Source organism: Cinclus cinclus, chromosome 6 (genome assembly GCF_963662255.1).
Source record: "Cinclus cinclus chromosome 6, bCinCin1.1, whole genome shotgun sequence".
Taxonomy (NCBI): domain Eukaryota; kingdom Metazoa; phylum Chordata; class Aves; order Passeriformes; family Cinclidae; genus Cinclus; species Cinclus cinclus.
The window spans coordinates 18,432,075-18,459,321 of NC_085051.1; the positions used below are offsets into that span (position 1 = coordinate 18,432,075).

Genomic DNA, 27,247 nt, shown 5'->3' on the forward strand with positions numbered 1-27,247 from the left:
GCATGCCATGGATGACAGCACACCACTGCCATGGCAGCAGGACACAGCAGCAGCTGAGCAGTACAGCAAGCCCAAGAGAAGGAACTCTCCCAGGCCCAGCAAAACTCTGACGGCCCTGCCAGACTGGCTGGGGCACAAAGCTGCCAGACACAGCACACCCACCTCCCTCCCCCTGCTGTATCCTGGGAGCAGAGCCTAAACCAGCACAAAGCCTTGCTCCCTCCCTCATTTGGCTCTGCTCCAGGCTCCACTTAGCATCAATTATTCAGTGCCGACTGGCTGAAGCCCTGTGGAGGCACGCAGGGGTTGATGAGCTTTCCATGTGGGAGGTGGGTAGGGATGGTGATGAGCACAACCGGGTCCTGGCAGAGAGCCAGTGAGCATAAACATGGTCTCCTGCCTGACCCAGCTCTTGGTGCTGCTGGTATGGCTGTTCCTGAGCCATGAAGGACAGGAGCCATGGGGGGCTACAGGGCACCAGAGCTGAGCACAGCTGGGGGAGTTCGCAGTTCTGCCTTGGGAACCCTCTCCCTGGGAGCTAGAGAGCTGTTGTGATGACAGCAGTGGCTCCACCAGGAAAAGGGGGGGAGATAATATTGGCAAAATACCAAATGCAGAAGAAGAGGCAGGAAGAGAACCAGTCTTTAGTTGGTAAGACCACTAGAATTTAAGTAGCAGTCTCAACACCACCTATGGCATTCATTTGCTGCTGGTCGCAATGCTGTCCAACAAGGGGGTATCTCTAACTTTGGGCTTTGGGATTGTCATGCTCTTTTTGTCCCCTGTGAGCAGCACTCAGGCCCTGGGGGGCATAGGAGCGGGCAAGGGCTACTGCTGGAATGACATAGGGGCTGTGTACCCTCCCATCCCCTCAGGGACACAAGCACCTCCCTGCTGCTGGGAGCGTGCCATGACCTGGTGCTCCTGGCAGCAGCTGGAGGCCTGGCATTCAGTCCAGGCTGGACACCAAGCATGGCTTATGTTCACCCCAAGGTCTTACACTGCTCTGGTAGAGAGGGAAGGGCTTAGGCTTACCTGTGGGCAAGTCCCAGAGGTGGTCTCCCCCTGGGAAGGACTCGCTGCAGTGGGTGCTTGGGACCCCAAAACCATACCTGAGAGCCCCATCAAGCACCAGTTCAAGTCTGGGTACCTCTGTGTCTCCTGCATGAGCTGGAGGGATGCTGTCAGAGGAAGTGGTGGAACCACGCCTGTCCCTGGTCCCTGCAGGGACAGGGTGAGACTACCATAGCCACGAGGCCACAACTGGGCACATGCTGGGAGTCTGGGGGTCAAGGACACCAATTAGCAGTATCTTACTCCATTTTGTTTTTTCAACAACCCAGTGAACCAAGGCTGTTTAATGGAGCAACACAACCCTCAATCCTATCACAACTCACCTTCCTGTGGGGAAGCTGCCCTTCTGGGCACTTCTGCTCTCTCCTTGACAGGGGTGCTGTTTTAGCAGTCAGATAAATGCCATATCTAAACCCTGCACTACCTGTCATGTAGGTAAGCATAGGAGAGGTTCAAACCTGGTCCCACCTGGCACTGCCTGAGACCAAACAGGTTCATGGAAGCTGGTGGCTGGGAGGTGACATGAGGCAGCTTGTGCAATGAGGCTGCTTGTGAGCACCTGGAACACAGGAGGGATGAGGTTTGCTTCACTCCAGGCCTGAGGATCTCACCCTTCCTCACAGTGCTGCGTCCCTGTGCTGGCATCCAGTGTGAAACGGCACAGGATATGTGCCAAGAGCTGCATCCTCAGGATGCTTCTGTACCAGTAAACACTGCAGTATTCAGTGGTGCTGGGGCTTTTTGTTTTTCTGTGGTGTTTCAGACCAGGTTTTAACCAGTTAATATAAATGAGCTAATTTAAGGGCACTGGCAAGCAATTTTTGTACACGTTTCACCTCTTAGGTGAGGCAGGGCAGTGATAGAAGCAGGAAAAGCAGCCTACATCACTCAGTGGGTGATAGACACATGGGGGAATACCAATTTCAGGCACTGCTCTTAAATCCTAGACTGCCATTTAGCTGATTCTGGCCCCTCCATCTGCTGTCAGTCTTTGTACCCTCTGTGCTACTGTGGCAGAGACAGACAACCTGTTTACCAAAAACATGCTGCTTAACACTGAGTGGCAGCTTTCTCTCAGGGGAGCCAGAACACTGCTCACATTTAACACTACAAAGGCATCAGCACCATGGTCATCTAAGGCCAGGAAGCCCTGGCCATGAAATTCAGGGCATGTCAGAGGTACTGCTTACTCACAGGTTTTTAAAATGCACCTTCAGCTGTCAGCAGCACCACCTTAGGCTCTCAGTGACTGCTGTAAACGTGACTCAGCCCTGACTCACGAATGAGAGTCAGAGTCGCACCCACCCACCTACCTGCTGTGCAAGGAGCTGTGTCCACCTGCTCCCCATCCAGTCCAACCCTCCCTACACTGCCTACAGGCAAGAAAACAAACTCTAAACACAAAATCTTGGCCAAAACACAAGCTTCAGCAGCGTTGCTGATCAGCAGCTGTGTGTCAGAGGGATGCTGCACTTTGTTCAGCTGGGAGAGGACAGTGGTAAGTAGAAAGAAGCATTTTTCTTTCCCTTGCTGCTGGGGATGCCTGGATTTAATTACAGTAGAAAATCAGGGAGGAAAACAGAAATGGAGCAGGACAGACCTGTTGCAGCTGAAGCATACCTAGTAACCAAGCTAAAAGTTGTCAGGAGAAGGCAATCAGTCTTGGTACAGCTTGTGTTCCTGTAAGAAACCTCATGGAGTCTGAATTGATGCTAAACTTCTTTAACCATTATTATTACAACCATGTAAAACACAGCATCAAACACTCTGGACAGTTTGGATCATCATAAAAAGGAATGATTGACCTTCTTTTTTCTTTTTTTTCCCCAAAAAACCACTTCCTTAAAAAAAGCCAAACTGAACAAACAAAAAAAGCAGACAATTTTTTTTTCTTAAAAGTAATAATTATAATACATTAGAAGGAGTCATGGAAGAAGCGTTCCATGCTGTAAACAAGAATAGCAAATAAAAAGGAAAGCAGATGGTAGCCAGGCTCTCAAAGTGCATGGCTGAGAAACCCTAACCTCAACCTCTGACCCCTGCTGGAGCTGGGTCCTGTGGCTCCTGCTGCCTGCCAGTGCTGCAGCCACTCAAAGTGCTCTATCACAAACAACACAAAGAAAAACAAAGTAAACCTAAAAAAACCCAAACACACAGCATTGGTCTTTACCTCTACCTGGAAGGCAGCAAGGCCAGCGTTCTCTCAGGGCTGCAAGGGCAAGGATGGGGGAAGCTGCTTTCCCCCATTTGCTCGCAGTCAGATTGGGTTTTGCTGAGGCAAGGTTGAGACTGTTGCAGGGGGCAGGGCAGTGCTGCAAGTGGCTTGGGTTAGCTAATTTGTCCTGCTGAGCTGCCACCCTCATCCTTCTCCTTCCTTTCCTATTCCCAGTGGAAGAGCTGAGGCTGGGCCAGGCCTTGCTGCCACAGACCCACCATGGCTGCAGCTTTGTCTGCAGCAAGAGGGAGAGGAGCACGCAGCTCCTTGGGGATCCTGCATTGATGTGTTCAAGTGAGAGCATCACACCAAAGACAGCAATGCACGTTGTTGGTGGTTCCCCCAGGCCTGAAGATGACTGAGGACCTTACTGCTCATTCCCATTAGGGCTTGGAGGGAAGGACAACCCTCACCCCTTGCTCTGTCAAAATTGATGTTGAACATCATGCACCAAATACCATGCAATGAGTACTATGCATTTGACAGCTCTCCAAAATTAGAGCAAACCACCTTTTTAAATGTTAATACTGCAAAACGTCCCAGACACACACTGTGTGAGGAGTCCAGGTGCACAAGCAACATGATGTGCAAAAGGCTGTGTGCCTGAAATGTGGGAAAATGGGTTAAAACAAGGGGAAAGAGGTCTCAGCCCTTGCATGCATGATGCTCAGATGCATTAGAAGGAGTTCTGTGTGGGCTTCAAGGAGCCCCAAGCTACAGCAGCCAAGCCAAGATGTGACCAACAGCTCTCAGATGCTTCTTGTTGCTTCCCAGTGAGCTCCTGGGGCCAGTGGGCTGCTAGCAAAAGGCAATGGATATCTGTCCTGAAATACTGCACAGGTATTTTAACACACAAATACGTTTAACTATGTACAGTTATGGAAAAACATATTCTCAATTAAAACAATTCAAGCACCATTGTCCTAGAAAGGACCGGTGGTGTCTCAAAACACAAATGCTGAACATTCAAAGAGCACTTTTCCTCAAACAGCAATGCTTGACTCCTCCCAACACCCCTGCGAGGTAGCTAATAGGGTTATCCCTGCTCTGCAGAGGGAGATGATGGGCAAGGTTGGAGGCTCAGTGGAAGATGGGGCCTGGGACAGAGCTGGGGTTCCAATGAAAGCTGGGGGTGCTGTGGTACCTGGCTGGCTACATCCAAACAAGATCCAGTGCTCCCTTTGACATGCCCTGCTGCAAACAAACCACCACACATACACAAAGCAAAATAAACCCTGATAAATCATAGAACCATAGAATATACTGAGCTGGAAGGCATCCACCATGATCATCAAGTCCAGCTCCTGGAACCCACAAAGTAATTTAGTGGAAGTTTTCTGCTAGGCTTTAGATCAGGTTATGCAATTAAAGCAGCCTGTGAGATAAAAAAAATAATTTTCAAAGAATTTTTAGAACTTAAAGAAGCTTTTGCCCAGAATCTCTGCTGAAGGAATGGGAATCCCATTTGCAGTCCCACCTAAGGTGGCACTTGCAGCTATCCCCTCTGGACAGCAGTCAAATCTAGCACATCTGGACTACTTCCTGCTTTTTCACTGCTCTGCTTTCCTGATGAAGTCCCTTCACCTCTAGGGGTAAAGTAGCTGGAGCCAGAATTTTGGACCACCTCTGTCTATGGGGTGTCTCCCCAGATCCCGGCACAGCTCCAGCCAATGGCCTAGGCTGTGCAGCAGCAGCACCCTGAGATGGGGAGGAGATGGACAGGCCTCTAGGACTTGGTGCATGAAGGGCAAGCAGGCATGTGGGCACCCACCATGTCCAAGTTTCTTTCTTTTTTTAATTCTGTGTGGGCTCAACCAGAAGGGCTAAGATCAGGTTCTGGGCAATGTGCTCCCCCTTCCCCAGTTCCTATGCTCCTTCCACTATGACACTTAACTTACTTAAAGCAAAAGTGGACTTATCTGGGGCACTGTGATTAGACTCCATCACACCTCCAGCAGCTTGGTAGTGCAGGCAGGTTTCCAGAGCCAGCAGCCCCTTTTCCTGTTTGGGGAACAGAAAGGCAGCGAGCCTGCTCGCCGCACTGGCCCTGTGAAGGAAAGGCCAGCAGAAAGGGTACTCAGCCCAAGAGATCAGGCTCCACCTTCATCACTGTCCTTGTCATCTTGAGAACCTGGGAAAGAACCACCCTGCTGGCAGCCCCCCACTGGGGTGAAACCCAGGGACTCAGCAGCTGTTAAATCTGTCCTCCTGAATACCATCCACCACAGCATCAGGAGCCAGATACAGCCAGGCACTGCCTTGTGGAATTGCATAGAGGGAGCAGCGGGCTGCCTGTGTCCTGCTAGGATGCCATGGCACTGCCTGGAAAGTCTGCTGCCTACAGCTGCAGGTCTGGGAAATGAAATAAAGATCTATTGCTACAAAGGCCTTTGAGAGCAATCCTGTGGCTGCGCCGATGGGGTATTTTAAAGAAAGCATTTCACACTCTGACACCTTGTGCCTTCTTGCTTGGTCGTGGGTTCCCACAGCAGACAGGAGCAGGAGAAAACAAGCAACAAACTCACCAGCCCTGCTTCTTTCCCCAAGTGATGAGGCATGGGGAGCTTTGAGGAACAAAAAATGAAAGCATTTTCCAATTTGTCCATAGGAAACACGCAAATCCAATCTGCTGATGTCTCCTAGTGCTGGTGGCCACTGCTTTGTCTCCTCGCTGGCCGCTCGTACCAAAGCACAGCTTGATGTGCGATGGTGCTGTGCTGTCACCCTGACAGCCCTGCTGACAGAAGGGAATCCTGTAAATGGGGCAAGCTTGCTTTTCCAGAACCCACTTCTCCATTAGCTTCCCCTTCCCCACCCCCACTAGAACGTCACCGATTTGGGCAGCTTTGCCAGGGAAGGAGAGCCTGAAAGGAAACTGTTCTCCGAGGGGGATTTGGCAACCTGCGGCAGTAATTTTGGTTTGGGGCTCAGGGGGGGTCGTGGGGCTTTCAGTGCATTTAATGGTTTCTGGACCTCTACCTCCTCTGGGTCCGGCGTAAGAGGTGGTGGCATGGAGGTGGGGGCGGCATGTCCAGTCTCTGACAGAGGCAGTGCCACCTGCTTTCTGTTCAAGAAGTCCTGCTCTGTCGCATGGGCCAGGTGGAGGGGAGTGGTGGTTTTGATAACGACGTAGGGGCTGTTCCCTTCCACCACAGGGGATGGCGTCCCCTGGGCTGGGCAGCCCCCGGCCAGCCCTGCTGCCTCCGGCTCTCTGCTGGACAAGACGGGCACGCTGCCCCCCGCCTGCCTGTGCGCAGGCAGTGCGCCCAAAGCCTCGGGCCAGCGCCTGGTGCCGCTGGCACTGCCCAGCCCGTTGTGCTGCAGGCTGAGGAGCTCTCCTGTGGATGCAGCTTTGGATGTCGAGCACTTCAGGCCCGTTTGGTCCAGCAGCACCGCCCTGCGGTGCCCATCATCCGCCACCTCCTGCCCGCGCTCGCTCTCGGGGGAGCCATCGCTCTGTGACGCGCAGGAGAGCTGCCGGCAGCTGGCTGGCAGAGGATGGGGGGCTGCTTCGAGCACTTCATCTCTGCTCAGGGAAGATGCCTGTTCTCCCGCTGAAAGGGCAGCGGGATTCAGCTGCCACACTGCCTGGTCCATAGCAGAAAGCTCAGCAGTGCTGGAGTCGGGAGGAGCCAGCCTGTTTTGGAGAGAGGAGTCTGAGGAGCTGTGCTCAGCTGGGGCAGGGAGGGAGACTCCATGGTCTACCATAGCACAGCCAGGAGCAAGAAGAGGCTGCTCTGGAGGCAGGACAGTGGGCCGGAGGTGGTGCTGGGCCTGCGTCTCTGTTGTCTTCAGAAGAGATGATGGCTGCCTGTCCACAATGGGCTCCACCTGACCCTCCTCATCCGGTGGCCGCCCATCCAAAACAGGCACGTTTATTTCTTCAGCCGCTTCACTACCCTGGAAGGTGGGAGTCTTCGCTTCCACCACTGGCATTCCTCCTGGTTCGCCAGGAACTCTGTGGGGATGGGGCTCCCTGTCTGGAGTGTGCTCACCCACCCGGCCATTCTGGCCATTGGCTGCTGCGTTTTCCTTTATGGCTACTGGGTTGAGGGAGAGCTCCAGGCCCAGGGGTTTCCTTGGAAACTCCTCAGGCTTTGCTGCATTGGAAGCAGAAAATACAAAATAAAACCCAAACTGTGCATCAATTTGTTTTTGCACACCCTGAATATGAGGAAGACAGATGCTTCCACGCAACAGGTGCCAGCCCCTCTGGGCTGCCCCGGCTCCCAGCCACACCAGCAGGATGCTCTGGTCTCTGCTGGGCTACCCACCTTGCCCTCTACCCACCTGGCGGGGGCAGATCAAATTTCATCTTGCGCAGTTCGGTCATTGACACCTGCAGCTGCTCGATGACAGCATCGTCCTCGTACTGCAGGGAAGCAGCAATTTTCTCCTGCAGAAATTCACGTAAATCTTCCAGTGTCATCTTCAGCAAGCGCTCTGGGACATGGGAGAAAGGAGTAATGGCAGTGGCACAGACAAATTTCATGGTAGCACAAGTGTGGGTTACATCACACTTTGGTTTTATCTGTGATTCTGTTGCTGTTCCCACCCCACAGTGAGACAGCCTGAATGCTTTTGCCTGTCTCCCACCTTCCCACACTTGCTCAGGATCATCAACACGTGTATATCCGTGCCACCTGAGCAGTAGCTTCTCAGTGGCAGAACAATGGCAGGGCTGGGAGCTGTGCTGTGAGGATGCAGGTTTTGGACCATTTCTGAAAGTTCTCACCAATGCCTCTAGGAGGAGGAAAAGCTCCATGAGACAGGCCCTGAGCATCAGGCTGAACAGCCACTGCTGGCAGCTGCCACCACCAGCCAGGGATGCCAACCTTCACCAGCCAGCAGGCAGAGATGCAGGAAGAGGTGCTGGCCCTTACAAAGGCTGCAGACAGGAGTGGGATACAGGCAGAAACGGGTTATAGGAAAAGATGCCAACCCACACTACGCATTGCTCAGGGAGGTGAGATTTCACAGCCAAACTGAAACATCTGCCTGCCTGCCAGTTTCCCACTTTTGCAGACAAATAGGATACTTCAAGATTTATTTCTGGATAGCCTGTTCTTCACTTAACTGAGGAAGAACAGGGTAGCTGTTTGCAGAAGCCAGCGCATGCAGTCCCATAAATTTGCTGGCCCGAAGGATCTCATCACGCACTCCTGCCCCAGATGAAGGCCAGGAGTAACACAGCAAGGCTATCAACATATGTGAGATCATAAGGGGTTCAAAGTTACAAAGATCTCGAGGTAGAAACATCACTGCCTTAATGCTATGCAAGAAAACCAGGTTTTGATAATTTTAGAAGTGCATTAATGGATTTACTTGCCCCGCTACAGACTTTTCTGTTGAGCCACCACATAAAGTTCTGCAGACGGATGGGCTGCTGTCTCTATTGCCCCTAAAAGCAATCTGTGGGGCATAATACATAGGAGGAGGCAGTTCAGAGCATTTCAGAGGGTTTCTATGTGCTGAACACAGCAAGTCAACCCTTGTGGCATCTCATTCCTCCCCTGGACTGTGCCTTTTGTGGCCAGCGTAGGGCAGCAAGAGGCTGGAATTTGCCAGCAAAGCTTGCCAGCAGCACGAGGGTGGCCCAGCACAGCGCCACCACAGCCACAGGGGATGTAATCAGGTGGGATCTTACTTTTGTGCAGTTTGAGGATGGTGTAAGCCATGGCCGTCAGCACTCGCTCCCCTTCCAGGATGTAGATATCCCACAGCCGCAAGGTCAGAGTGAATGGGGTCTGTTTCAAACACACAAACAAATCACAAGTGGGATGATGAAACAGAGGCTGCTACCATCACCTTGCACCAAAACAAACAACAGGGCTAGGCTTTGCAAGTCAGGAATTCATCTAAAACACAAAAATGTCTTACCATCTATGGCTTTGCCTTAAAGCTAATGAACTTGGGTGGCTGGGGAAATATTTAAAACCCATCCATGAATGCAGAAAAACAGAGGAACTTCCCTCACAAGCACACTAGCATGTGGATTCTCCTACCCTAGAGAGAGTACCATAATCTTTCAGCCTTGTGAGTGCAAAAAAACAACTCCTGTATCCATCCAGATTTCCTAGAAGGGCTATTTATGAGATAGGTCAGAAAGCCCACTAAGCATTAAAAAAATCATTCATCTGGTGTTCAAAGAAGAGGTCTTTCTTATATATAGGCTTATTTCTGCCTGCTAAAAAAACCTCTGCAAGAGGTTTTCATTTGCACCCAGACCCAATCTGATGAAGAGGACTGAACGGATACCCAAAGTGATGGAGCAGCCCAGACCTCCCAGCAAAGATCTAAGGCACCTCACCAACACAGAAATCAGTATTAATCCTACTGAGACACTGGATTCAAATTTAGGATACTGCACTGACTCTCCAGAGTTTGGCACAACTGACCATTGCAGCTCTTTTACCACATGCTAGGGCAGTTAAAGGGATTTTCCATTTTATACAGCTTTTAGTGGCAAAAGCAGTGAGTACCCTCTTGAGGGGAAGGGGCCATCCACTGTTTTATACAAGACAGGGCAGCAGAAGATTGAGACTGGAGCACACACATGTCTTAAATATTAGCAAGTCCGGACATTGCATTCAAGTCCAGTAAGCACAATGCTGACCCTAAAAATAAAGTAGTCTTGGCTCAGGACTAGAAAATTAGCTCTGGAGAAATCAGGGTAATTTTCTCAATGCTTTCACATGTTTCCAGTCCCAATCTTCTCCTTTGCCTGCAGCTGCTGCACTGCTATTCATCGGGGTTTGTGCCCCCAGCTCTTCTTTCTATGTTGTTTCCAGAGCTAAAGTGAGGTTAATTGGCTCTGCAGCAGTGCCAGTGGGCAAGAGAAAGATCTCTCCCGACTCTGAAGTTTATACTGCTGATGCTGAGCCATCTCCCCATGACTGCTTGTGATGAGGCAGCAGTAACCAACTTGTCAGTGACATGCAGTTGTTTTTAGCTTCTCCCTTATTAATTTTTTTTGCCTCATGCGAGTGTGCATAATATCCCACCTTAAAAAAATATTAACATCTTCTTCAAAGTATGATATTTACAAAAAACAGAGGCAAATAATCATGCATGCAAACAGCAGAGCAGCAAAAAACCCCCAGAGCATCCTCACCCGGTCAATGAAACACTGCAGGAACCACTTGGTTGTGTAAATCCCAGTAGTCATCTGCTCCTTGTCCTGCAGGAAGACAGCAAAGAGAGACAGGCATTTCACCAGGCTGCTTACTGGAGGTTCAAGCAGCTCATAAGGCTTTGGGGGACATTGGTTGGTTGACTTATTCTGGGGTCGGGGTGCAGGATGTGGCTGTGGTTTGTCTCCCATCGCCCAACAAAGCCCCATCTTTAAACACCAGCGTTGAAGCCCTGCTTTTGGTCTTTGCCCAAGACACTCATTGAAACTGATCCTCAATGTGGCCAGACTTCAGCCATAGCACTGGAGAGGGATTTGTGGGAGAAGCTTTTCTGGCTTAATACCTCCTCCAGGGATTTATAAAAACCTTCCAGGACCCAAACTACTCACTCCTTGCAGACTACCATTTTTGTTTCCATAGCAATTCTCATGCGAGCATCTCAGAGCACAGTCAAGTCAGCTTTGGAAGCACCACCTCCTTTACATGGCATGGTTGCTGCAGGAGCAGGACAGCCTGACAGGCTGAGGAAAACTCTTAAAAACCTCACCATCACCACCTCAGTGTAACACTTCTTCATCTGGTGCCCAGTTCTGGGATGTGTGCTGAGCTGACATAACCTCTGCTGCAAAGCCATCAAAGCAGTGGGGATAGGAAGAGAAAAAAGCCCATGGGATGAACGACCAGCTCCAGCCTTTGCTTTTGGCTGGTGCTGTGCACCTGCAAGCCTGGAGAGCCAGCAGGAGGAATGAGCAGCTTTTTGAGTTATTTCCATCCCCTCCCCTGCCCATGACTATAATTAAGTGAAAACCTAACATGGCTCTGTTTCACTTTTAGAACCATTTGCAACATGAAGCAAGAGCTGTTGCAGATGATAGTAATACAAACACTTTGTGCTGAAGATGGGGGTCACCAAGCCTCTTGGGAGCATAAGAAAACTTTAGGAGTCTGGCCACTGAACACCAACTGTCTACACCAAATGCAAAGGGGGACAAAGCAAAAAAAATAGAAAAGAGGGAGAGCAGGTGCTGCAGAACAGTCGCCTAGACATTAGACTGGAGTCAGTGTGCCCTGCAGATGCTGCTGCAGCCACCAAATGGGCCTGTATACCATCTGCTACAGAGAAGAGCAACTGGACATGCCCAAGCAACAAAACACCCAGCAAATTTTATGGGCCCCATGAACTAAAACAACAGCAAAGCACTTGAAGCTAATAATTACTGAAATAACGCTCCAGACAGACCAGCATCAGCCTTTGGGCCTTGCAGCTAGTGTAAGAACACAGCCCAGCTTCACTGCTGTTCCTCCTGCTGCAGGCTCTGTAAGCCTTCCTGCCTGGCTCTCCTAGGGAAGCCTTTAAATTTTAGCAGTCCCCCACTGAGGATGACCAGAAAGCAAATGATTACCATTCACCTCAGCAGGATTTGGGCAACCCATTTAATAAGTGCCTGCCTCTGCAGCTGAAGCAGTCCTTTATGGTTAGAAATATATTCAGCCATGCATCTGTTTGGCAGAACACTATATGAACTGCTTTATCATTAAAATGTAGCATTATTATAGGAATACTGATAGCAAAAATATACCATGTGCTTCTTCAGTTTTGGAAACAGTTTGGTTAAAATTTGCTCGTGGTGGGCTTGAAACCTCTGCAGCTTCGGGAACCCAGGAATGAAAAAACCTTAACAAGAAAAAACAAGAAAAATTTAAAAAAAAAAAAATCAGGAAAGCTCTGCAGCAGTGACAGGCATAGCCTGATTTTCCATAAACTCATCTCTTCCATCACCTGTTGAAGTTGGCTGAACCACAGGGTGCCCAGCTACCTCCTTTTCACCTTCCTTTCCAGAGGCCACCCCTCACCCCATCTGGGCAACAGGACCCTCAGACCAAGCCCAGCTGGTCCTTCTCACCCACCTCATGGAGCAGGCCCACACAGTTCCCATTGCCTGCCTCCTGCGACTTGCCTTGGCCAAGAGCTCTCCAAACATACCTCAGTGCTTACCAAGGTTCAGAGAAAGCCTGAAGATGTTTGAACACCACAAGCTTGTGCAGTGCCCTGAAATCTAGTGGGACACACATTTAAGACCATCCAAAGTTATCAAGCCATAAGGTTTAGCTCTCTACCCATGAAATAACCCTCTGTGCATAGATTACTGCTAACCACAAGTAAGACGAAAGGATCTTTAATGTGTCTGAAGTAAAATAATACATCACACATTTAGTGGAATTACATTCATATTTAGTGTGGATACTCTTGGATGTACTTCTCTGAGACTTCTTATAAACTCATAACCTTGAGTTAATTGACTGCCAAGGGCAAGGTACCCTGGAGGGAGGACAGCACTTCTGTGAAAGTGTTCATTACTGAACACTAAAGCTCAGGTGGATAGAACTCGGGTTTTTTTATAAGAACTTGTCTGCCTCAAAGAGTGAAGTTCAGCTCCCTAGTCAGACAAGGGCACAAAATAGTTAAGCCTCATGCACTTTAATTAAACAAATATGTGAGGAGAAACAAGGCTCTATCGACCAATCTGAACAATCTTCCCTTCCTTTGCCAGACAACCCCTGCTCCCAGCCCAGCCTTACCGTGCATGGCGTGGCGCTGGTTGGTGAGCAGCTGTGCCAGCGCCCAGAATGCATCCTCTTCGTTCAAGTACATCAGGAGGATGGCTGCAATCTGGCTCATGCCTTGGCAGTAGCTCACTTCCTGCAATAGTCAAGAGGGGCATACGTGCTGCCATGGCGGCAGAGTCTACCATAATGCTAAAAGCTGCCTGTACTTCCCTCTCCTCTTCCAAGGTCTGTCCCATTTCAAAGTCTTTACAGTTTATGTCCAAATTCATAGCTCCCATATATCTACAGCGTCTTCCATGTCACTGACTCGTGCAGTAGTTTGTATTGGAAAAGGACCTTTGAAGATCATCTCATCCAACCCTCCTGCCATGGGGAGGGACAGCTTCCATCAGACCAGGCTGCTCAAAGCCCTATCCAAACAGAATTTGAACACTTCCAGGATAGGGCATCCACAACTTCTCTGAGCAATTATTTCCATGCCTCAACACACTCATTGTAAAAAATGTCTTCCTTATGTCCAATCTAATTTTGGGATGACAAACAGCATGTGGCTCCAATGCTGTTTTGGATTCCTTCAACTGTATGAGCACTGAAGTAATGTAACAGTAAATAAATCTGGTAAGCATTTATCTGGCATGAGGGAGGCTCCTTAACTAACCCCCTGAGCATCTTCTAGGATAACTGACCCCTCCTGGAGGTGGAGACAGCAGGTTCAGCTACTAATTTCAGCTTATTCTGTCTGTGTCCTTCAGCTAAAAATGACTGGTTTGCTGTAGTAAATAAGTGTTTTCAACAAGGATACCATTTGGCGTAAGACAAGAAGTCAGAAACATGACAGACTGCTGCAAGACTAGTGCTGATGAAAAGCCAAAGAGCAATCTCTTGTTCTTTGCTGACGCTCACCCAAACTAAATCTACCAGATGTCATTTACCAGGTGATAAAATGAACAAGGGAATGAAACAACTGTGGAAGGATTCTTGTGCTGCCTGAGAGTCTTGCAGCTCTCTGTACAAACCACTAATAGGACTTAGAATTGGAATTACCACTGGCTAAATAAGCGTGTGTTTATTACATATATATATGAAAATACATATGTCTACACAAACACATATATAAAGCTTTTCTTTAAATCTTTACATATATATATAAATATATAAAGCAAAAGTGGACTTACTACTTACAGTGTTATAAACCGAGTATGCTGACAGGACATGGAAGAGTGCCTGTTGCCTGGGGAGAAAGAAGGATATTAAAACACTTGAGTATGAGGTCTCCAGCTTCACGAGCATACACAGCACAGCATGCTCCAGTGTGGACCTCTCTGAAGAGAAAATCAGCAGACCAGCACCTGTGGGTCACACTTGGTGGTGATGGTTTGAACAGAAGGCAAAGGTGGCTTTGCTCTGAGCCATGGGACTGCTGGCCATCCCATCCAGCTCATCCCTCACATAGACCCTGGCCGGACAGCCCATATAAGCCACATAAGCCTTCCATACTCACTTCACTCCATAGCGATCACGAAACATGATGTGGTTTCGGAAAGTGCGGTTAACATCCAAATCTATCTGCTTGATTTCCGATGAAAAACTCTTTGCTTGTTCTTTCATTTGCTGGAAGGGAGAGGGGCAGACAAGAGGCAGGAATCAGACACCATCTCAGCCTGTACCTCTCTCCACACAGTAAGAAGGCAGGATTCCTGCAGCAGGAGTGGCAGCTTGAGAGCTGCACAAAGCTATCCAGAGCAGAGGACATTGGTGTCCTGCAGGGAACAATGAACTGCAGCCTGGAGGTGAACCCCTGACCCCTTGTCTGTGCCGCTGGCCCAGGGAGAAGGGGATGGCCCCACACTCACATGTTAAGACAGCAGCAGCTGCCAACCCAGCCTTCACCCATCTTCTAATGAAGATACTGAGGTTTCAGAATCTAAAACCTTTACAATTCAATTCCACTCTCATTTATTTTGATTTCTTTGCCTGGCTGGCTGTCATAGAGCACTGAGAGCACTGTTGATACTTAAGGAACTAATACACAGATGTACACAGCCCTCTCAGCTTTTCAAAGGCTCAATTATAATAGAGTCCAAACTGTTATGACAGACTCTGTGATCTCCAAATACTGCTTTCCCTGCAGAAGAGAATAATCTTCAGTTTAAGGAGTTTCCACTAGAAAAGCAGTCCTGGAATATTCCATTACTGGCAGAGTCCAGAACAGAAGCTAAACTCAAAGCCAAGAATCCCCATGTTCCATCCAGGCTGGCTAATCATTTAAGGCAGCATCACATAGGAAAAGGACTGAAGTCCACTGCAAAAAAATGGAAATTCAAATGAAAGTTTAAGACCACCTCAACCAATCGTAGCCTCAGAGCCCCAAGATGAAGATGCTCCATGGATAAATCCCACTGCAGTCCCATGTGCAACCCATTGCTTAGACTGCAGGCAAGGACCACCATGCTATAACTAAGCATCTCATCACAACCTTTAGATACCACCAGTGATCATGCCCTCCTCCTTTAATGTCTCCAGGGTTAACTGCATGAAGAAAATATGTTTGATGACTGTCTTCAGGCACACTGAGATTCACCAGCAGGTTGGAGGCAGCAGAGACGAGCAGCAAGCCAAATTTGCCTTGAGCCCAGGGTCAGGACCCCTCCTGGCTCACCGAGGAGACAGAAAATAGAACATCTGCACAGATATTTATCATCTGCTCCAGCAGCTGTCATCCTATGACTGCTTGTCAGCCTGATACCAGGCGCCTCCAGGCTGCTGTTGACATCCCAAGGAGGCCACATCAGCTCTGGGGAACATCAGAAGGTTATTAAGCACCCACATGTCCAGCACAGCCAACACTTAGGACAATCACAGCGTCTTGGGAATATTAACTCCAAAACTGAAAGCAGCTGTACAGAGGAGCAACAGTACAGGGGCTATTTTGAATTAATGCCTGCACAGGACAAATGAGGATAAAAGTGATGATGGAATGAAGATCTGATGAACAACATAATCTCCCTGCTGTAAATACTGCAGTCTCTGTATCCTATGGCTCCTTGCCCTCTATAAAGCCAGGCAGACTACCTGAGAGAATATGACCATTCATGTGCACTGGGTCACTTCAGTTCAAATGTTCCTTCTAAAGGCTCTCTTGTTTTCCCTGCCAGAACAACACAGAAATCTCCCAAAGACTGTAAATACCCTACTCTGGGTATTTTTAAATCATTGCACATGAATAGCAGGTAGGTCACACAGCACTTTGTCACCTCCATGCACCCAGGAGGCTTTATTAATGGTGCAGACATTAAAAAAGAAACACAGGATGGATTATTCTCCTTTTTTTCCTAGTGTAAACAACCTGGGGGCTCCACAGATGCTCTGTTGAGCTCATTAGTGCTGTGAGTCCTGCAAGCTGGAGGCAGAGAAGAGGCTAGAAAGCTGGAAGTCCCATCCCAAAGACCTGTACAAAGCAGTGGGTAAAAGCCAGGATGCCACTGATCTGCCCCATGGCCAATACATTTCTCCTACTGCCTTCTCAAGCTCCCCTCAAGCCCTTTGGCTGCAGCTAGCAAACCCTAGGGAGGCAGAGCATCACACCTACATCAAAAGCAAGTGTGGAATGTCCCGTGGTAGCCTTCAGGCTTTTGTGCCATGAGTTATGCCCCAGGGAGAGATGGGGTGGTCTTGGAACCAGTCCCTCCAGGATACAAGTCTGAGGCTGAGTCTGTTCTTGAAAGCAAAACCCCTCATCCAGGACCTGCACTGAGCCTCTCCTGGAGAAAATTAGGGGAGAGCTAATTACTGGCAGCAGGCACCAAAGAAGAGGTAGATTAAGATGATCTTGTAGAGGGTTTGCTTCCAGCAAAGCCTATTAACCCTGAAGGTCCTGTTTATCACAGACCCCTCTGGAGCACAGATAAACTCCTTGTGACTTTCATTTGTTTGGACTGCTTCCCTGCCTGCACAGCACAGCTTTGAGGGAGGAAGCACAATTTTAATCTGCATGCTGGGAGAGCTTCCTTATCTGTTCTTACTGTGGTGAGCCCAGCCTGCAGCTGCAGCCCCAGCCCTGTGTGTGCCTCCACCCCTGTGGCACCTCACCAGTAACATCCACGCTTGACTAACTGTGATGAGTGTTAGCATCATCTCACTTAATAGGCAGGGATTTTCAGAAACACTTGTTGGAAGCAGCACTCAACCTCCTGCCTCTGAAGAATAATTGTCTCCACAACACTCTGATCCTCACCCTGGTACATGATGCAAGATAAATCATAACACAGCCTTGGAAAATAAGTTAATTATACACCAAGGGTTTCCACACACTGCCTATGGAAAGCTTCCCCTCACTCTTCCCTGTATCTTTCTCTAAAGATGCAGTAACACTGACAGCAGCTTTGCTCCCAACTTCCAGCACAATAAATGGAAACAACATATAGAAAGCAGCCAGCTAACATGCTAAAAGACCCCAGCGTAATATAAACACCTGGAAGAAGAGTTGATACCCTTTGCGTTTTCAGTCCTCACCAAACCAGCTTCATCAACCAATCTAACCTATCACCTTGCTCCTGCTGTCTTTGCCAGGTAGAGTCCATACCTCATATTTTCCTTCATTCTCATTCTTCATCTTCTCGACATCCAGCAGAAGTGACCAGACCTGGCCTCGCACCTGAAGCGGGATCCCTTTGTACACACGCCGGCACATCTGCAAGGAGGAAAACGTGGGCAAGGTTAGCTGGGTCCTGCTGGTGGCAAACACATTTTCTCCATGGTTTGCTGCTGCAGATAATCAGCCATCTGAGCAGACACCCCAGATAGTCACTTCTTCTCCCTGTGCTGGCACAGAGAGGGCATCTCTGATCTGATGGATGAGCTGAGTACCTGCATCCATCAAAGACATCTACTCAGTCAAAATCATAGAATCACAGAATCACGGAACAGTTTGGTGGAAAGGGACCTTACAGATCATCTAGTTCCAATACCCTTGCCATGCACAGGGACAACTTTCACTACACCAGACTGTTCATAATCCCATCCCATCTCAACCTGGCCTTGAACATTTCCAGGGATGACGCCTCCACAATTTCTCTGGACAACCTGAGCCAGTTCGTCACCATCCTCACAGTAAAGAATGTCTTCCTTACATGTAATCTAAACCTGCCCCCTCTTTTAGTTTAAAACTGTACCTTCTCGTCCCATCACTATCTACCTGGGTAAAAAGCTGTTATCTCATGTTTTTATAAGCCCCCTTTAAGTACTGGAAGACCACCTTGAGATCTCCTCAGAGCTTTCTCTTCAGGCTGAACAACTTAACCTGTCTTCATAGGAGAGAGGTCTTCATTTACTTCATCTCACAGATGCTTCTTCACTTTTTCTTGTCATAAAGCCCCCATTAAATTTAAATGGAAAACAGAAAAAAAAGAGTTTTTGTTTTCATTGCTGACTACTTCCATTAAAAGAGAAAGCTTCATAAGAAAGAAAAATATCCTTTTCTAAATATTTTCCTTCCTTGCATTCACCCCACCTGTGAAATGCCTTGCAGCTGTACTACAAAAGCCACTGTAGCACTCCTCCAGATTCCTGAGGACTCTTGGGTACACTGAAGAACCTGTGGCACATGCCCAAGCTCCAGCCATTGAGGGCATTTATGTTGCCTCATGGTGCTCCCTTAGAACCAGGCAATTCCTTGGGAGGGGACAGAGGTGCCAGATTTCCAGTCATGGAAATCTGGCAATCTTCTCAGCTTGGAGCTGAGAAGGGCAGTGGCTGACCAGGCAATCAACTGGAGCTACTGTTACTGACTGGTACAAATGCATCAAACCACCTTCAAAATCCTTCTTCTTTTTCCATAAGGTGTTCTGCTTCATGCAATTCAGGCTGATCTAAGAGAAGTACTGCAATCCCCAGGGAAGCACAAGATCCTAGTAAAAGGTTTTCTGGATGTGGGCCTGAGACACTGCCACACTCAGATGAACACCTGCTTCTCTTACTTTTTGTTTCAGACCCACCTTGCATCACCAGCTCTCTTATTTCCAATCTGACTTTTTTAAGTCAGCCTGTCATAAAGACATAAAGACCTTAAGCATGGCACTATGTCTGTTTGTGGCCTCCATGAGCACAAAGTGATGCTCCTCATTTCCTTACTCCCTCCATAGCAGCATTGTGTCTATTGAGGGCAAAACCCAGGTATGGTGGCCCTTGTACAAAGAGTTACAAGACCAGGAGGTAAGACAGGAGGTGGGCTTTAAGAAGACAGGCTAGGGGACAGCAAAGTACTAACACCACTATCCCAGTCAAAAAACTATGTAAAATAATTTTGTAGTAAATGTCAAAATCACTCTGTAGGACCAGGAGAACCAGATGTTTATGAGAACGTTTTTTTCACTCCATTACAATAAATATTTCAGTATTTCTGCTGACAGAGAAAGTGTCTGTAATGTATCCTGATCCTGAAAGCATAACGAACATTCAACATTAAAAATGCTATCCTCAGAACGTCCCAAATGCCTGCTCTGTCCCACATATTGCTGAGCACCAGCTGTGAAGGTCCACTGCATAGCCAAGACCAAATCCTGCAGAAAGCCTTTACCAGATCCTGCCCTTCTCCCAGTATGCACCAAATAAAAGCTGCCCCCTAAAAGCAACCTCACCTATGGAAGGCCACCATCCTGTTCAACAGCATCCTGCATTTTAAGTGGGACATCACTAATCCACCATCTGCACACCCAAAGGCTCACATAAGGAGGTGCTTCTAAGGACAGCAAACCTTCACACCATGGGGACAGATTCATCCCCACAGATGAAAGACCCATTTCCCAAGAGTCATTAAATCAGGATCAAAGAAGTGCAATGCATCAAGAGACACAAAGCAACAGGACTAGATGAACCACATCCCCAAAGTAACAGGTGCCCACAAAAGCCTGGCTCCTGCAAGCACTCATGCTTTTATGAAGCAAAAGCTGAGGTGGAATCAAGAAACTAGAATATGTACCAACTCTGAGAAAAACACCAATCCAGAAAAGATTACTTATTTCCAATGTATTATGAGAGAATGACTGACAGCTGCCAAGACATACGATGATACTCAGGTCCGTGGGAAAGAAATAATTTTGCTTTGAATTTCCAGAGCTGGTATTGTTGTACTTCAATGAGTGCAACCCTCAATGGCATAATAGTAAATGCCTCTAATGGTTTTCTTTGCACAAGTGCAAAAGGAACAGGGGAGGTACAAAACATGCTGAGATGGAACTGAAATGAAATGCCTTCTTGTTATTTATACAAGGGCTTTCCTCCTCCCACCACCTCCAGACATGAAAGTGATAAAACCTCAGAGCTGTGAGTCACCCAGAAAAAAATGAGCAACTTTTCTTCATCGTGAAACTTGAAGGAAAACAGAAAAGTTACCATACAAGCAGTATTTATGATGGGATGAAAAGACAGATGTATGGCAGCACATGATGATAACTCCTGTACCACATGACAGTCAAAAAGAACCCTCAAGGTCACTCTCTTTTGTCTCTTACAGACCGCTCAGCCCTTACAGAAGAGAGCACCTAGATCATGTCCCATGCAGGCTGACAGACCAAGGGCACAGGCAAGAACAGACATCATTCCGCTTCACCAAGAGATGCTGATGGTCAAAGCAATGGTTCAAGACGCTAAAGAAAGGCTGTGTCAGCCAAGGACTGAAACCACAGTGTCTAAAACTTGCTGCACATTTTGCCATAGCATCATCTTCCCTCTCCTGGCTTTAACACACAAAGCTCATGGCACAGAGGCCATCATCACCCCATCCCTCATCTCTCTCCTGCCCACTTATTTTCTTTGCTGTAGATGGGATGGGGAAGACTATGGAAGTACAGATTTGAGCTCCATCTTCCTGCACCAGCAATCTCCTCTGAGAAGTACCCAACCAATTGTTTCAGGTCTTGAGTAAGAGGGATAGAGTCACTGCCCTTAAAGACAGAACATCTTTTTGCAGTAGTAAATACAGCGAAATTAAAAAGTATTTGGGAGAGGTAGGTTGGTTTTTGAAGTAGAATATACACACTGCAGTTCACCTTCACACTTTGGAGTCTGTCACTGTTAACTTCTCAGCCATGTGCATAGATCTCCAGGAAGAGACTGCAGGAGCAATGCCCAAATTTTGGGTATGCATGGCAATATCCGTTTCAAGCCTTTCCATATATCCAGCATGTCTCCAACACCATAAATAGGGGCAGCCCTCTTTCCTCAATTCCTTTAGGGCTCAAAGAGTGATCCTTCTGAAGAGAAAGGACTTCTTCACATCCTCTACCAGAGGAACTGAGCTGTGCAAATCTTCACCTGGAGTGGAAGATTTCCTTTTAGTACCAGGAAGCCTGCTGACTGATGATGTGGCTATGCAGGATACTTGGCAGACTGGACATCAGCATGCATGGCTTTCTTTCCATACGGTTATGATTGCTCCCAGCTCAATTGTTGCACCTGCAGCTGGAGCCTGTGCAGCTATTCCTGATGCAATAGCCAGCAAAGCAGGGGCAAATTTGAATCCTAAAGCTGGTGGGCAATGGGCAAGCATTTACAGTTATTGCCCAGGCTGCCTTTGGAGGTGAGGAAAATGCTACCTGGCTTTCCAAAATGGAAAAAGATTAAAAGCATGTGAAACCACTCTGCAAGCTCCCAGACACAACTCCCTTTCTGTTCCATGGCATTTGAGGCAGGAGATCTGACTTCAGCCAGCCCTGGCATGATGTCTGCTGGCTCTCCCTGGCACTAGCAGACTGTTCACTCTTGGGGGTCTGTGCCAGTCCATACAGATCCCCGATTCATCCTAAACTGCTTTGGTGCCATGCACTGAATTAAGTGCCCTGCACTCCCGTGACCTTAGCAGAGACAAGGCTTCCCCCCAGCACAAAGGCAGGCTTTGCCTAAAAACCAGACATCTATGACCAAAGACATTTCTCTCTAAAGGTCCCATCCCTCAATGCCAGCATCAAGACACAGCTTGCAAATGATGCAGAGGTCATATCCTCCTCCTATGACTGATACTTCTGGCTGAAATCCATTTCAGGGCTAGGATGAATAAACTATCCCACTGTTGCAGTGCACACAGCACAGCCTTTCTTATCTGCAAAACTGTGCTGCCTGAACTGTGTAGATTCTCATATGGCACCAGCCATTTCCTAACCTGCCCAGTCAGAGTCAGGCTGGTGTTTAAACTTGGATTCAAATCAGCAGTGGAAAGGAGACAGACCACATGAGCCTCCCTGTGCTGAACCCTGAATAATACAGTTTAGCACTTATTTTCAGGTTTGACATACCTTAACTCTGCAAAACAATGTCATCCTTTCATGGACTCCCTTATTTTTGTACCCGTGTGGAAATTCTGCCAGGAAAAGGCACCATTGCATCATTCTAACCCCACCCATATGAGGAATTGTGCTGGGTGTCACTTTTTGCTGATCTTGCTACTGAAATTAAATCACTGTTACAAAATATGTCTAGAACAGAGATGGAGACAGATCTAAGGCAATGATGAGCACAGGGAGCCCCAGGGCATTACTTCAATTAAGATAATCCTATTTGTTGCTCATCTTGAAACAGGTTATGCCAGAAATTATTTCAGTTCCTAGCCATGCCATTGTAGGCAAGGAACTGTAAAAAGTCCCCCTCTTTTTTTTCACTCTTATTTCCTATAATCTTTGACAGTCGCAAGATCCAGACTGCAATCAGCAGCACACAAGGATGCACAAAGGCTGCAGGTGGGGGAACAAATAGCCAAACCTGCTGTTCTCTGGCAATGGCTCATGCCAAGGGTCTGAAAAAGCTGCTTTCTTGCCCACTGTCAGGTGGCTGCTTTGGGGTCAATGCCCTGGATGGGTACACAACGTTGCTCCTCCTGCTCATATTTCACAACAACCTAAGCCTCGATCAGATACTAAGATGCTGCAAAACACAAAGGCTTGCTTGCTAAGTGCCTCTTCATCAAGCACTAGATATGATCAGATGTCTGCCAGCTCCAGCACATGAACATAGACTAAAAAGGTTGGTCCTGAATTTCAGGAAGTCCCAGTCTGGAAAATAAGAAGGCTTTCTACATCATTCAAGCACAGTCAAAGTCAGGGCAAATTCCCTGTAAAATTGCTTGCGGTTCCTGCAACAAGATTTTTTTCACCCCTCTAATAAAGCACAGCATATCAAAATTAACATCAAAGGGAAGGTTCTTGTTTTCAATAATAAGATTTTTTCAAAGATGACACTTTAGTCATTGTTAAAATAACACAGAGCAGCTGCCTTGTGACATTCAGGTTTCTACCATGTCAGCCAAGTAATAAAACAAACCTGAAGGAAACATGCAATGCAGATGTGGCAGCCTGAGTGCCCAGAGAAGGAACAAAACCAACCAACACTGCTTTAGAAAAATCAGATCAAGGACTTGTCACATTTACTTTAGCTAGAACAAAACACACAGGCCTATGACATGACTGTGATCCTAGCATAAGGTCCTTGAAATGCCACAGCTGAACTACATCCAATGATGGCAGCAGGAATGTCTGAGTAGCTTCCATGCTCCTGACATGAGCATGGGGTTTCACATCTAGGTGAAGGATACAATCTAATTTTACTCTTTTTTTTTTATTAAAAAAAGTCACGCTTCTTTTGTGCCTCTCAGTATTTTTGCATTTAACAGTGCATAGCTGCAACAGACCTTAAAGCCTGCACTTGCCTTGGTGCAAGGCAATGGGTGTTAGGCTGGACAGGACTGGAACCAAAGCCCCTTTCTACTCCCCAGGATCACCAGACTGTTCCTTCCCTGCTTGGGGCCAAGCACAGCTTCTGTGTTTGCTGGGAGAGGGGATGGCCATTTCCGGTCCTCCAGCACGGGACAATGCCATCTCTGTGTCCAAGAAATGGCCATTTACCGGCTGTTTTTTATAGCATCTTTTATTCTACTACAAGAGCTTTCTGATTTTCTGACCCAAAGACCCTCAAAACCCACTTGCCAGTCTGACCCTTTGCCATCCAGCAGATCTGAGTGACATCAGCTACAGCATGCTTAACACCCCCACTAATCACCAAGGGAAATCCAAAACAGACAGGGATGAGAGACTGCTACTGCTCCACAGCACTCATGCTGGATCCTGCCTCTCCCCACTGTCTGACCCAGGGAAGCCAAGGTGTGCTAAAACCACTCATTATTACCCACCCCAAAAACCCTCCAGGACCTGAAGGAATTCCCTGTATCCCGATGGAATTTGGTGGTTTACCCTCAAGGTCACTAACCAATTAGTGCTAACTTCTAATTAGAAAGAACCAAGTCACAGGAGAGCCCCTGATTTTGCCTGTGAAGCAGCACTGATTAACAAAGTAATTAGAACCACCCTGAAGTGAACAGAAGGATTATAAAACCCCAAGCCCACCTCCACCCCATCCCTGCTGTCAGCAAGATAACTTTGTTTTTGTTTAGTGTTTTTTAAAGAGTGAGACTACATCTGGCCTTTGGCTGCCTGAACTGGACATGGCTCCTGATAGCTGGGGAAGGAGGATGCTGTGCTTGATGTTGTCCCTAGCTATGCATATATTCTTCAGATATTTCTCTCTACATGGCCCTTTTAACCAAGCTCAAATTTCTCCCAAAGACTTCCAGCAGGAGCTAGAAGCAGTCCAGCCAAACACCCCACTCCTGTTAAACACGAAGGCTGAAGAGGCCGTGGCAACAAGGTAATGCCAGTCTTCAGCCCTCTCCTGTGCCAAGTGCTGCAAGCAGAGCAGACTCCTCTCCTTAGCCAGTGAGGATCTTGTCATTAGGTTCAAAGGCTCTTTTGTTTCAAGAGGTTTGTAAGAGGAACATGTGACAGATACTATTTATTAAAAACAATTCAGTTTTGAAGTGGTGTTTGGCGCACAGTTCATTTTAACACCAAAGCCAGGACATAATGTTGGTGTCTCCATCCTTGATTTCCACAGACAGTTTTACACAATATAATACCTTCTCACAGGCACAGCTAGGAGTAAAATATAAAATCCAAGTATTGTCCTAGACAAATAATTCTTCCTCCAGGGAGAATTACAAGGAACATCAACTGAGCTGTATCAGTCACATCTCCCATATCCTCCAGGAGGAGGAGACACAGAAGTGATTTGTGGTGTGCACTGCCCTCAGCTCTCACAGGGCAGGGACACACGAACATCCCTGCTGTGCTCCTGCTTGCACAGGGAAGCAGAAGTGCAAACATGGCAGCTGCATTTAGGAAACCCTTCTTAAAGCAATGTAAGTCAGAACAGGACTTTTACCTCAACTGGTCACCCAGAAATTTCTAGGAAAGCTTTAAAATATTAAAGACTAACAAGTAGAATCAGGCAATGATCCAGAGGTCTCTGGTATTTGTATCGACTTTTTGAAAGCCTGACTCATCAAAAGGATCCATCACACTCACCCTTCCAGACATACACTCTTTCTTTTCCTCCTTACCTTGTCACTGTTTCTGTATTTTCCCCATTTCTTCAGCATCTTAAGCCACTTGTCCACACGTTCTATTTCCTGCTGTTTTTGCTGGTGCAAGGGAGAAGAAAAGACAAGACAAATTTAAGAAAAAAAATCCGCAGGAGATGCCTCCTGAAAACACAAAATTTCATTCTCTTAGGTTTAAACTTCTATGTAAAGACCACACATCAAGGATGGGAATAATCCACAGGTGTATGCAGAAATGGGTAATTTCAGCTCTTGGTAATTAAAAGCAGCACTGGTGAAAATAACAAGACACACAGGCTTAACATAGAGAAAGCATTGCCAAGAGTATTCCCTCACAATAAAAATCTTTGCAGGTCCAGCTAGACTCAAATCCTATCACTGCATCAGATCAGCAGAAATGTGATTCAGTCTCATTTAGCAGGGTCCTAACAGAGGACATGCTGTCATCTCAGGAGAGATGAGGATGGAGGTGATGGTTACCTACAACTTCCACCATCTTCCCTTGCACATGCAGTCCTCTACCAGTCATAGCTGCTGAACACTGCGCCAAAGCAGAGGGAAAAGCCCAATATTGCTTTAAGAGGTGCTTTTTTGGTGCTGTATGGAGGAGGAAAGTTGTCTGACCCAGCAAAATAAAAGCTCCAACAGCTAGGCATGGTGCAGACTCCCCATCTCTGTGTGAGCAGCAGTGACCAGTGGGTGCTGGTTGCCTGCTTTGCTCTTAGTTGCTCACTTGTTTCCTCAATAAACATTCCCTCCCCAGCTGGTGTGAAAAGGATGCCACATCCGTGATGACACAGCTGGCAGCTCTCACCTTCTCCTCCAAGGCGGTGCGGGTTGGCAGCTCCTGCTCACTGGAAAAGCAAGGGGTCACTGGTTACTCCATGAGCAAGAAATGGTGTGGAAAAGCACAGGGTGCTGCAGCTCATGGATCACCTCAGACACCTGAGGGGGTATGTCCTAGGGACTTTGTGCTCTTCCTATAGCTGTCCCCGGTATGAAAGAGGCAGGGCAAGCACCATCCAAAATCCCACCACCCAACAAGAGCCCTGGGGGGTAACTGAGCACTAGATATAACTCGAAATCCTGGGCATATATCTCCCCTTCAATTCACACATGATCAGCAATTTAAAGGGTAGGGAAGCAGAATTTCTGGACAGCAATTGCTTAAAAACCCCTCCTACACACAGGAAACCTACCATTATAACTTTTGTTCAGAATCAGAATAAAAATAGTTCTTTCTAAGCATTCTTCTCAGGCACAGGATGTGTGTATCTAATTCACATGCACCTTGGTTAGGATGGAGATTGCCAAAGGGAACCAAAGATGATCAGGTATCTTATCTGGTCTCTTCCTATACCGCCCTGAAACATCAGGTACAAACACAAGGGCCTCTCCCTCTGTGACAAACCATAGAGGCACAGGAGCACCAGACTGCACCTTGTAAAGCCAGGCTTGTGGTAGGAAACCATTTCTGAGCCTTGCCTTGCAGCAGATTCAAAGCATCAGTGTCTGGACATGCACAGTTGAGGAAGGAGGCCCATTTAATTGTTCCTCCTGTGTTTGGGATTGATCAAGCCAAGTCACAGAGCAGCTTATGGGAGAGATGCTGGGTGAGTCATGCTCAGTGCAAAAGGATGCCCCCACACACATACACACAAGTCAGAGAGGAAAGGAGAGGGCAGGAGGACTTACTGCAGGAATCCAAACCGGTCTGTAACTTTGTAGAGTGTGAAATCAGCATCTTCCCATTGGTCAATCTGAGCTCCTTCCTGTCTGCCCTAAAAGCAGAAGGGACACCTGTGAGATGGTCCCAGC

The 27,247-nt window shown here is 47.7% G+C and overlaps 1 protein-coding gene across 3 annotated transcripts in view; it reads right to left on the minus strand.

Annotated features, from left to right (window-relative positions):
• Positions 1–2,944: 2,944 nt before the first annotated feature.
• The window catches only part of LOC134045191 (USP6 N-terminal-like protein), a 75,312-nt gene continuing 51,009 nt past the window's right edge, over positions 2,945–27,247 (minus strand). For all 3 annotated transcript variants that reach the window (XM_062494830.1, XM_062494831.1, XM_062494832.1), the window contains 12 exons: positions 27,125–27,210; positions 26,244–26,283; positions 25,430–25,510; positions 17,573–17,680; positions 14,492–14,601; positions 14,173–14,221; positions 13,003–13,123; positions 12,003–12,097; positions 10,404–10,469; positions 8,937–9,036; positions 7,580–7,732; positions 2,945–7,389 (listed from right to left, as the gene is read on the minus strand). In XM_062494830.1, coding sequence (XP_062350814.1) covers positions 6,110–7,389; positions 7,580–7,732; positions 8,937–9,036; positions 10,404–10,469; positions 12,003–12,097; positions 13,003–13,123; positions 14,173–14,221; positions 14,492–14,601; positions 17,573–17,680; positions 25,430–25,510; positions 26,244–26,283; positions 27,125–27,210 — 2,289 coding nt within the window. In that variant the 3' untranslated portion in view covers positions 2,945–6,109. The remainder of the gene's footprint in view (positions 7,390–7,579; positions 7,733–8,936; positions 9,037–10,403; positions 10,470–12,002; positions 12,098–13,002; positions 13,124–14,172; positions 14,222–14,491; positions 14,602–17,572; positions 17,681–25,429; positions 25,511–26,243; positions 26,284–27,124; positions 27,211–27,247) is intronic.